General features: G+C 36.6%; 1 protein-coding gene across 1 annotated transcript; it reads left to right on the top strand.

The window, feature by feature from the left end:
* The first annotated feature begins 2,623 nt into the window (after window positions 1–2,623).
* LOC134839371 (uncharacterized) lies at window positions 2,624–5,832 on the top strand. The gene is made up of 2 exons (XM_063854899.1): window positions 2,624–3,634; window positions 4,503–5,832. The coding sequence occupies exons 1-2, from the start codon at window positions 3,027–3,029 to the stop codon at window positions 5,815–5,817; spliced, it is 1,923 nt and encodes a 640-aa protein (XP_063710969.1). The 5' UTR covers window positions 2,624–3,026; the 3' UTR covers window positions 5,818–5,832.
* The last annotated feature ends 6,683 nt before the right edge of the window (window positions 5,833–12,515 follow it).

Below are 12,515 nucleotides of genomic sequence, written 5' to 3'. Positions count from 1 at the left end.
AGTTGGCAGCTGCCTCTAGGACTAGTAAATTTTTCACCACAGTAGATCTCCCGTTTTCAAAGAAACTTTGGGAGGGATTTTTGGGAGGGGCTTTTGGGAGGGGCTTTCTTATTGAGTGTCGGGACGTACTCAAGTAGCCCTTGCTGCCAAAATGAGTTTGCGTTAGACTGCGCACTTGCATAAAGTTTTGAGTAAGAAACGTTTTCGGTCGAGTTTAAGGACTGAAACGTCAAACTGAGCTGACCCAAGAAAAAGATTTGGCGTCAAAACCTCGAGACTACTGGGGTTTTTGAAAACGGCAGTGAGCGCACGGCCGTTAATCAAACGCTCGACTAAGCACATGATAGTGCTCAAAACCACAGTCATTTTCCTTGACCCTAAAATCAAGTAAAGCGCGCGCTTACATCTGCAAACTTTTCGCCCTCATGTACTATCTTTATTTAGACAGGTAAATAGAAAAACAGGGGTTCTTGGAAGACGACGAATGGTTACATTAAACGATCCAAAATAGTCCTACTCCGCAGTTGGAGGCTGGATTAAGTGTAAACGCTCTGCCGGAACTTCAGTTTTTAACGTTAGCGTAACGGTTTTTGCTTTTTGCTTTCTACCGCATCCGTATTCCGTTTAAATAGCTCGTAGTGCAAATCACAATTGCAGTACAGAAAACTGCTGATGAATGCAGGATCGGAGTTATTCATTACCTTGATGATCTTGGTTGATTAGAAAGTGCAGGAACAGTTGGGTTATTTGGTGACATCTATACAAAACTGATGAGTGACGAGTTTCAAAAGCGTTGCAGAAAGACGTTGAATACGGCCAGTAGATCTGACAAGACCGTTGGGTTCAATATAGAGCGAAAAAGACCATATACGACTGGACTTGTTTTATTGTTTCATACTGCCAATTGCTTGAACTCGACTGGGTTAACTCTACCTGAGACACCTGTAGACGGTTTTTTTTCTGCGGTAAAAAGTTCAAATAGGTCGATTCTTTCCTTATTTCAGGTTCTGAAAAGACGATGTCTTGAAAAGAGTCTCAAGATACATGCCATCACGCGCTTTATCTTGGAGAACAAGCTTCACTCTTCCGAAGGGTAGCAACTTCAGTCGAACCTGCAGTGCATGAAAAAAAAACAGAGAAACCTCTAAAAGTTCAACAGATCCCAGTTAGGATTGTCGACACTGATATCCACAGTGGCATTCCTATTTGACATGAAAGGCTAGAGATAACTTTTAAGAAAGAAGGGCCGTTGACCCAACTACTTTGCTTCAGACACAGCAGTAATCCCTCTAGTTCCTGAGTCAGGATGGGTTGTCACCACTAGAGAAATGAAACGATCGACTCCAGAATTTTGGCCGCCAAATTGGTAACGACATTGGGCTGTTTGCTTGTCGAGTTCAACCACTGTGATGCAGTCAGTCCACATAACTTTTTTAACAGAAACTCAGGGTTAGAGTTTTTTATAGTATCCGTCAGGCGAGTAGCATGAAGTGCAACTTGAAGCTCAAACTTTGGAATCGAGAGCATCTTCATTGGGGCTATTCTTGTTCTGCCGAACACGAACGGAAGTTGACCTTCGGAGATCGTATTTTACTGAGCGCGAAGGATTGCAACAGAACAGAAGACTTCCAATTAGTTGTGAAAGAACATGTGCAAATCAACCTCATTCTTTGAAAAATCAAAAGAGCAACGAGGTATCTTGAGCTGACTCAAAAGTGGAAAATCTGATTGCCACTCAATGATTCTGCGGTACAACTCATCCCACTTTTCGTTGATACTTTTGGTTTACCTAATAAAATAAAAGTGTGAGAAAGTGAGTTTAGTGCTTTTTTGGTTTTTGGCCTGTTTTTTTTTTACCTGCGGCGCAGAACATTTTTGGCAAAATATAACTTTGTGACCTTTTCTTTTAGGTTGACCCAATGGTGTTTCTGAGCTCTCCTGAACCAAAGCGCCATTTTACTGCGCCGCGGGCAATTTATGGAAAAATTTGACCAAAAAACGCGTTTTTGACGCGCTCTCTCGCCTCAAAATGTTTGCCTTTTGCTCCAAAGACGCATTTAGAAAAGTTATAGGGCCAGTCGGCCGAGAATGGATGTCGTAAAGTAGTACCAAAGGGTTGGTTAAGGGTTGAATCCCTAGGGTGAAGATTCGTCGCTATACCCCAATCCCTATATCTGTCCCTTGATACGACGAGTGATGGATGCTTTTCATTTTCGACTTTTATAGACTACCCCATCAGAATTTCCCCCGTTTACGAAAAGACTCCTTGTTTGGAACTATTTTTCAGACCCATCCAAAAAATCTATGGCGCCTATGGTGCCAATCATTGTAAACTAAGTTTGCATACTCCATTTTTCTAATCCAAATTTTTGAGGTTTAATTTATACTGATTTTTAACTATTGCTCTTCAAGTGTCAAATTTCTTCCTTCAAATTTTTAAACAATAACTCATCTCTTAGTCATTTTTTGCCACAACTCAATCTCTCCGTCATCTGTTTCAATAAATTAAAACTTAATCATTCAAATGAATGGCACCTGAGAAAGAAATGCCACTCAAATGATTATAACAACATTTACAAATATTTTGAACCTTTCAAAACTTCAGAATAAGTTTTGAGTCGATCTGACTATTGTTCTTCTCAGTGAAGTTAAGTGTCAGTTAAAGCTTTTAATCGTTTTCAGATTAATTATTTTTGATTGAAAGTATAAATGATGGCCTGTCATTTTCTATAAAAACATTCAACACTGGCATTCTTTTTTGAGCAGCACTGCTTGAAAGTTTCTCGCGTTGAGAGAGAAAGCAGTGTGAAGTGATAATGCATAGAGCGTTAAATGCAGTTGAAACTCATAATGATCTCACCTGCAGTTTGAGAGAAAACTTACCAAAATACTCAAAAAGATTAATGTTCATCATAAATTTTAACTGATTTAAAGAATAAATCTATATCCGCCGAGAAAAAGAAACAATATTCGATACTGTATAATTTGAAAAAAAAATAAGAAGTAGATTTTAATCGAGTTCGAAAATGATCAAGACGATGAATAAGAGTCCAGTTTTGAACAGATCTCGATTTTCACGACATATCGGGAGTGGGAACAACTCACCGACAGAAAAAAGCCCGGAGAGCATGCTGATATCTGACACCAATATTTCACTCAATAAGTTTGCCCAAAACCGAAGTGTGAACAATATCAGACCACCCCTCGGCTTGCCCCGAGCGAACGAAGGCCGAGGTCGAAAACCCGAGGCACGAGTCAAACCTCGTGTGCGATCTAAGGAACCTTTCAACACGTGCGGCGAACTGCAGATTTTAAACAGCACTGGAACCATAGTGAACAGTTCTCTAGAAGTTTCAAACTTCACTGTCAATAATTCATCCAAATTTCAAAAAGCAGCAAAAACCTCGAGTTTCAAGAAGCCAAATTTTCCGAAAAGCCCAGTAAGGCATCAGAACTTAGATGCTATTTCTCAGTCGAATCCAGACGTGAAAAAATACAAACTGCCCGAGACTTCGAGACTTGAGTCTCCCGCGTCTCCGAGGATGATGGCGAAGAATGACACCTGTGGAATCCAGTTTCTAGGCGCTGTGTGTTACTCTCCGGCGCTGAACGAATCGAAACTGTCGTCATACCGGTAGGACTTCTACTAATTATGTAAAATACAAAGTGTTGTAATTTTTTTATATTTTCAAAAATGCGCTCACTGGGAGAACAGATGCTTTATTAGCAATTAGTCATCAGTTGAATCTTAAAGTAGCTTACCGAGCCAGCACAATTTCAGATTATCATTTGATTTCTTGTTCGGGCTCTCCCAAAAAGTTTTTTTTTTTCAAAAGTTTCTGTTCAAATATCGCTTCAGAAGGTTCTAAAAAGTTAGCGCGCCCTTGTCTTTTCAAATAAAAGCATTTAGGCTCCAAAAACGCTTTTATGATCAGTCGGGAAAAATTGAATGCAATTAAAGGATACCAAGGCAGTCCTTTTGAAAAATTACAGCAACTATAGTTGTGGGGCTGGGAAATGTACTGCCTCTTCTGTATCAGGGGCAGATCTAGGGTTTTCGCGAAAGGGCGAGGCGGAGTTTTCTGTAATTCGGAGAGTTTGATTATCTCCTTTTTAGGCCAATCAAATTGAGTTCTGAGATGCCCTGAAACCTGTTCTAAAAATATTACTAGGTTGCAGATCAAATTTGAGAAAACGGCCGTTATTTGGCATTTTTGGGCGTTTTCGCGCAGTTTTTGGAAAGCTTTGAACAGGAAACTGCATTTTTGGCGTCTTTATCCGGAATCATCTCTCACCCTCCTGCAATTAACATGTTGGCGCCAAAAGTTTTTTAAAATTGAAGGACGCAAATTAGCACCAAAAGAAGGATTTTTGGGTAGCGAAGGCTTCGAATATTTGAAATGGTAGGGAATAATGTGGAAGCTGAGACAAGGTCTAACCGCCAATTACTCAATTCGTTGCTGATGTCTAGTGATTTACAATTTAATTAGACGTCTGCTTAGGTCTCAGATAAACTCAAGGTCGAGTGGAACTTTCCTAAACAGCGAGCCAAGACTGCCAGTCGCAACTGCCAGAGTTACACAACCCTTATGTCAAGACTGCGAATTATTCTTAAGCGACCTTGAACCATCCTCAAAACCCATTTCGACCATTCAGAACATCTGCCAAAAGTGTTCACACAGTCGAAAGCAGAGACGCGAGCTTATCATTGAGTTAGTTCGCGAAGAAATATCCTATGGAGAAGAGATCAGATGTTTGCAAAGAGAAGTTAGTGATCGGCTAGTTAAATCAGGCCTCATAACTAGCGCAGAGTACCAAACAATTTTTGGAAATTTGGCCGAAATAGTTCGCCATAATGCCAACTTTCTGTCGCTTTTCCGCGAGGAAATTTGGAAAGCGTTGCAAAACGGCGACCAAACTTATCATACACTGGAAATTGGGAGATTGTTTAACGAATCTTACTCCATGTTCCTATCATATGAAGCGTATTGTAACTCGGTTAACGAAAAAGTCGACAGCTTTTATAAAATTCAATCTGAGAAGAATTCAGTTAAAGCTTTTGTATCAAACTGCCAAGAACAAGTCTCCGAATTTCAAAATGGTCCTGCTGTAGAGCGATGGCTCTTGAAACCCCTGCAACGATTAATTCGATACCCGATCTTACTGGAATACATTCGAAAACTAACACCCAGAATTCACATTGATTGGATGAACTCAAAACGAGCAGTTTCCAAAATCAATTTCTATTTGAAAAGAATCAGAAACCAAAATTCGGGGGTCATTAAAAACGGAGAGCCTTCGAATCTCAAAACAGTCCGATTTGAGCCGAAAGACAACATCATTGATTGGCCCAAACTGGCTTGCCGAGAGCTCGAATCCGAAACCGAAAACACAACCTTGCTCATGGCCGATTTCGTCGGTTTCGAGAAAATATCACTGAAATCAAAAGTGACGAAACGACGTCGAAAGTACGTGGCGATGTTAGTGATACTTAGTAATTATTCCCATATGTACCTACACAACCGGAATAAAGAGGTATATCTTTTGGTTCTGAAAGAAGTAGCCAACAATGATTTCATGACGATTCGGAAACTGAACATAACCGAATGCTCTCTGTGCGTTGAGCCTGAGCGACCTTTGGTACTAGAGGTCACTGAGATTGCCACTTCAGAGGTCACTGCGGTCAAATTTTCTTCGGCTGAAACTGCGGAAGAATGGATGAAGGAATGCAGAAAGTTTGCTTTTGAGAATTCAAAGTGGAATAAAAGACGAAATGCAATGGGAAACATAATGTTAGGTGTTATTCTAGAAGCTTAGTGTCACTAGATTAATTTGAATTTTCTACCAAATTGCATGTAAAAATTTACACTTTTGCTTAAATAGTCAATAAGTCATTGGGATAGATAGCTCAAGTAACAGTAAAATGTTTAGCTCAAATCAGGAGCGGATCGATGATTTTCTCGCGGGGGGAGGGGGGGAGGGATGGATTGATTTATATTGAAAAACCTTCAAGAGTTCATCGATCTTTTTTTCTAGGCCGACCAAATAGATTTTTCGAGCTCTCACAATTCACTATAAGGAACCTATTTAGACCAAACTTTCTGCGACGCAAATTTAAAAAAATGAAATAACTTTTTAAAAATTGTAAGAGCTTTAATTTGATACATTACTCGACCCATTCCAATTATGATTTGTGGTACCTAACTTAGCATGAAAAAAACCACCTGAAACACCCTTAACAAATACAAAGTTTCTCCCGTTTTAAATGGTCAGAACATTATAACAAAACCGGAATTTTTAATATACCGGGAAACTGGATATTTCTGAAAAAACTTTTGGTCGAATCATTTGAAAACTGGGTGATTCAATTTTATCTGAGGAAAAAACGACCAAACTCAACCATATCAACGAAGCATAGTGGTGAGGCGTTCACTTCGTGATCATCAGATCGTGTAATCAATCCCCTGCCATAGCAATGATAGTGTGTGAGGACAAGCTCTCGCTTGACCTCCAGCTTCATGTCTACTACAGCCCGACCGATTACGGGTGCAATAATGGTACCACGCAAAAAGTTCTAGACCCAAAAAAAAAACAACCTTGAGTCGCAAAAAAAAAGAGTTTCACTCAACAAAATAACGCAGATTGGAATTGTGAGGAATTAAGAGAAATGGACTATGTCTAGACAGGCTGCAAAGTTTTTCATGGATCCTCTGCAAACCACAAAAACGCCAATTAAATTAGTTACTTAATCAATTCATGACTTTATTCGAAAGTTGGAAATGCAAAACAAAACAGAAAAGAACAGAGATTTTCCTTTCTATATATTGATATAACTCCACTAGTTGTAATTATAATTATTTATTTTTTGTGTTAAACAAATAAAATTGATGATAAAGTTTCAAGCTTATAAATTTAGATAGCATAAGCGTTGTGAACAAAGTGATGTATGTATCTGAAAGACCAATTCAACTCTCTCGACTCATTTGAAAAATTCCAAGCTAGATTAACTCTTCGCATGCGCCAAGAATTAACAAAAAAATAGGAAAATACAAAATGGGCTTTAATTACCCATGGTTGGCAAAGTTAAATGTTGAAACCTCCATCATCATTTTTTTATTTTAAGGCACCATTAACCCTTAGGCTCAACTGTTAAAAGTATTTAGTTCGAGCATTAGAACTGTTTTGAGTAAAACCAGAGTGCTCTCATAAGGGCAAAATTCTGAACTGCTATTCAAAATCAATTATATGTTCAATTACGCCTCACATACCAAATATAAAATGAGTTATTTTACAAAATCACTTGAAACAGAATGGATTTTTCAGGGCAGAGTGAATGAAAATTCAGATAATTTCCTTGCTCTTTTTGCACCTTCGCTGTTTGCGGAGCACAAACTCAACTACGATCTGATAATTTTACGTAGAAAGGACAAGGAGATGATGAACAAGACTAATTGGCAAACAAAATTCTACAGGAAACTCCAAGAGTCTACAAGAGTGCCAAATAAGATAGCTTTCAAGCGAAAAATATACATCGTCATGACTAACTCCTTAGCCAATTTCATCCCAAAAATTGATAGCGGTACGATAAATTTGAGATGCAATATGCTTAAGATATAGAATAAATGAGGTAATTCGCCTCCATTTTAGAGAATTATCGAAACGAATTCACAGTTCGCCACTCTTGCTTACTGATGCGGTATGAAATGGGTAATTACAAAAACAAGAATTTGCAGAATTTGCAAAAACAAGAATTTGAGCAAGGAAATTATTTCTCTACTAAAACGAGTGAGAATAGTGAAAAGCTTTGAGATTTTGGAATTTCCAAAGACATAGCATCTTTTTTACAAAACATTAAGGAGTTGCCAATTCTTTATGATTCCCAATACGGTGTTACCTGAGAATTGGCAGAGAAGTTTTCTAAAAAAGTCAGAAAATTTCCCAAAAAATGTCATATCAAAATTTCAAAACTTGACTTATTTAAAGCAATTATTTTTTTTTTTAAAAATTGGGATAGGAAGATCCTGCTGTTTCGGTTTAACCCTTGACAGCAGTTTTTGCCGGGTAGTTATCGAGAAAAGCCAAAAAGTTTCCAAAAAAAACGGTCGACCAAATTTGACATTTTAGAGTATCTAGCTGCTAATGCTAGCTGCTTATGCTGAAGAATTTCAAGCAGCCTGCATTAATAATTCAAACCCCACAAATTCAGATGTTTGAAAAAAAATTTGAGAAAAGTAAAATTTCAAAAAAAGTATAATAAAAAAAATATTATTTTTTTTCGAATCATAGTTTTTAAGGTATTTGAGGTTGAGCCACTTAAACAGAATATATTAGAGTAAATGGTAATTCCGATTGAACCTGAAAACTAGGATCGTAGATCTTGATAAAAGTCAAGAAGTTTCAAAAACAACCGAAGGCCATAAATGTTTTTGTTGTAGAAAAACTGAGCGCAGTCATATTTGCAATGGAGGTTCCAACGCCCCAGTTTTTGGGTTGAACACAAAATTTAAGATCTGGTTGGGTAGTTTTTAGAGAAAAGCTCAAAATGAAAAAAAAATTGTCCAAAAAATTAAAAGCTTGCTTTTTCAGTGGGCAATTTTTTTGTATGTTAAAAAAACTATGAGTGGCCGCTGATGCAAGAGAGTTTCTCACTAATCATCGTTGAGCTCCTTTGAAGAAAACATAAGAAATAATCAAAACCATTGATCAATATTTCACCCGTCAGATTTTTTGGAGACTGTTGACCGAGGGGTAAAGTCGAATGAGACTGGTGAAGTATGCAGGCACAGAGGAGAGAAGGCGGTTTTTCTATTGATACCCATTTTTTGAAAGTCACTAAAAAGTTTGCGAGATACCCATACCATAATTTTAAAAAATACTTGTTTGCATCAAACATGCCAAATACAAGCTTTGAAATTTGATCAAGCAATGGAGCAAATTTTACGAAGCGGAAAAAAAGCCGACAATCTTTCGACAAACAACAGTTGAGCCGAAAAGAAATGACTATTGATAAAACTTTTAAATGTTTCGAGTCACCCTGAAGCTACAATGAACAATACTTGCAGCTATCATGGAACTTGCTTACAGCACAAAAAAATCCGTGATATGGTAACTAAGTAGACAAAGCTTGCGCAGAAATTAGACATAACAATTTTACTGAAAAAAAAACTTTTCAGTGGCATGCATGCTGAAAAAAACAAGGTCTGGCCGGGATTTGAGTCCCTGACCTTAGTGTGTAAAGGCGATGGTGTTAACTTTAGGCCAAGTGCAAAAAAAACTTGAAAGCTGTTAACATTTAATACTAACAAAAGTTGGAAACTAAAACAAGTTAACACTTAATACTTAGTATTAACATTAGTTATTACTAAAACAAGTTAACATTTAAAACTAAAACTAGTTTTTCCGAAAAATTGTAGGAAAAATTATTTACGGAAAAAAAGTCTTGTTTCATTGCCTAACGAAAACAACCAACATCTAACGTTTTTTTTTCTGGTGGGAACGTTGTCATAGCCTGGGACAACAACAACGGAATTTTTGCATGCTGCAAAAAAAACGCAAAATCAACTTTGCTTTGAAATATGTGCCGATGTGCCGTCATTGATAAAACTTGTTTCGACAAAAATAATAGTTTCCCATTGCCAATAAATAAAATGGCGAAAGTGCAAGCAAAACAAATTTACGGAAACGGTCTTCAGAAGTAAGGATAGATTTCAGTCAAACCGATAACATCGAGTTGACAAAAAAAACTAAATAAATAGTTTCTAAAATCAAATTTATTTTTTTTGGAGAAAAACCACTCGGAGTCTTTACATTCTATCATTCCTGAAAGTTGTTGTGTTCAGATGTTTGTCTTTTTTCTCATTGGTATTGTGTTTAAGTAACATTGCTCGGTCCGATAGTTTCCATACCCACATGTTATTGATTTTTGGAGTAATATGGGAACTCTTAATCAAACGGTTAAAACTGTGGATGATATACATCATTAGGGTGCAATAATTTGAAACTGTTAGTACCAGAAATTAATCATCAGAGTTTATGGAGTTTATGGAATTTAATCATCAGAGTTTTCGTTTGCTAGAGTATGTGCCAAGAAACCTAAAAATCCTATGTGCCTAAAAACCTGAAAACGCTCAAAACAAAGTCAAATTTTAAAACCGAAGTAATAAAAAAATTACATCATTGAAATGAACAAGTACCAGTTATAAAAACTTTTGTTGGTTTTAAATTTTATATGTATATATAACTCTTATATTTACTATATTTTAATTTTTTTTCTCTTATATTGTTTAGAAGCCAGCCTGAAATTCACTTGATGTGGCTTGTTGATTTGCAAACTTACGTCAAAATATTGTTTTAATTTTCAGATTTATATTAACAAAATAACATTTGTGACAAAAGTTTTTTCCATAAATAAGGTGGGATTAGAAAATGTAATGTTAATCATTTTCTTGCTTTATTTTTTTGTTTTATAGCAGTTGAAACAGTTCTCAAAGCAAAACAAGACTGCTCGTATCAGGGCGAAGCCTTGAATGTTCCGACTGCTTTTTAAGGTTTATTGAACAGTAATAACATAATAAATTTAAAAGTAATAAAATAGAACGAAATTTTTTTTTTTACTTATATTTGAAATTTTCTATGAAAATCGCCAACCACACGCCATATAAGGTAAAAACAGGATAAATTTCGCTCCCTGTAACAAATCAATTAGGGCAAATAAGCTCCTTTCAATCAATTTGGAATGATATCTATGACACATTAAATCTCCGCTTACGCTTTAATAGCGCGTTAACTGTCCCAAATTGGCCAAAATGGCAATCTTTAGGCCCCCATAACGATACGAAAAATGATCACAGCTGACATATCTTTTCAATTTTAACCTCCGGGCAACACTACCTTTTGAATGACAAAAAAAAATTTGTCAAAAATGGCTAGTTAAAAAGTCGAAATTTGTCTGAAGAAAAAAAACCCAGCCCGAGCACAAATATTCGGTTACTTTCGTATCCAAAGTCGTAACAAAAAGCAAGTTTGTTCGAGCATCGATTTAATCTGCTCACAAATAATTTTTTAAAATAAAATAAAGAAGACTTAACAGTTCCTTTTTTCCATATTTGATATTATTTTGACAGAGATCTGATCATTTTCAAACAAAAAGGACACAAGTCAGAATCGGCGATTTCCAAGTCTATGCCCTACAATAAATTTCTTTATTGATGGATCAATATAAACTTGAATAGCATCGTTCATATTTATATGATGAGGATGTGACCATGTGATCAAAACATTTTTACCATCGCGGCTTGAACTGTTCTCGAAATTAGCTGCTCTATTTGACATGGATTTGAAAATTGCAATTGTTCAAACATTCCATCTAGACTTTTTCCAGTTTTCTACTTACTGCTTCAGATAGTATACACAGAGGTGAAGCTGCACAAACGAAAAAACAGAAAACAGAAGTTCTAAGATGGGATATAAGTAAAAGTAAAGAAATGAGTGTTAAATACTAAGAACTTTTGCAAAGTATCGTATTCGAATCTCTGACCCCGGGATTAGCACCTGCGCCACTGACCTTCGAAATAACAAAACTGTCCACCAAAAAAGCAGATACAGATTCTAATAAATTGTCAATGCAAAGTAGCAAAAATGCAAACCAAATAAGAAACAAAACTAGTGCTAAGTCGTCTTAAATGAGCCAAACAGATTAAAAGTCTCGTGGTTTTCTTTTCATGCCACCGTCACTTGATGATCGCAAAAAACGCAACCAAAATGCGAAAACAGATGTAAATAACATTCCAATACTGCAGATTTTGATTATAGCAAAAGTGTCACCAAATGGTCAATTTTTTAATTTTGGTTAGAAAATGATTTTCACGACTACACTACGCTCACTTGCTTGCATGTATAACAAAAATGACAGAGCATTGCAGTTGTTCCCATTTTTCCAAAAAAAGGATTTGAGATTGCGCTGATATGTTGTGTCTGATCGCAATTCGTTCCATTGATTCAATTGCAACTCCCGGAAACCAAATTAATCAAATAATCTGAGAGTGATTGACAAGTTTTACATGGTATTAAACAGGCAAAAAACAGCGAGAAAACAAACGGTATTTTCCCTATCTTTTCAATTTACTTCAAGATATATTTTCATACCGAATTTCGTACCGAAAGCATTGAATCATTGCATATGCTTGTAATGAATCCTTGATTTTGACCAGTTTCGTTGTTCGACATAATAGATTTGAAGGCAAAATTTTATCCCAAAAAAGAGTGCAAAGATAAGAAGAAATTATCTGGAGGCGAGCTAATTGGCGCGGACCTGTCTACTAGCATGAGCACCAATTTGCCTGCAATTAATAATTTTGTTTGCTAAAAACTGTTGAAGCGCAATAAAATGGGGTAGCGAAAATGGCTTGACAAAAAGCTTAACTCCGCAAAAGGGTAAAGGCCGTAATGTACAGTACGAATTCTAACTTCGGTTTTCTGCGCTAGCACCAATTGCTAGTTAACACTGTTGAATTTCA

This window comes from Symsagittifera roscoffensis, chromosome 2, assembly GCF_963678635.1.
Source record: "Symsagittifera roscoffensis chromosome 2, txSymRosc1.1, whole genome shotgun sequence".
Classification (NCBI taxonomy): Eukaryota; Metazoa; Xenacoelomorpha; order Acoela; family Convolutidae; genus Symsagittifera; species Symsagittifera roscoffensis.
This window is presented reverse-complemented; position numbering and strand designations above follow the sequence as displayed.

What these genes read in the sequence shown, in the direction of transcription:
- LOC134839371 (XM_063854899.1), top strand. Translation starts at nt 3,027, where the DNA reads ATGATCAAGACGATGAATAAGAGTCCAGTTTTGAACAGATCTCGATTT. An exon ending in TCGAAACTGTCGTCATACCG is followed by an intron (nt 3,635 to 4,502) that starts GTAGGACTTCTA and finishes ACGTCTGCTTAG; the next exon opens with GTCTCAGATAAACTCAAGGT.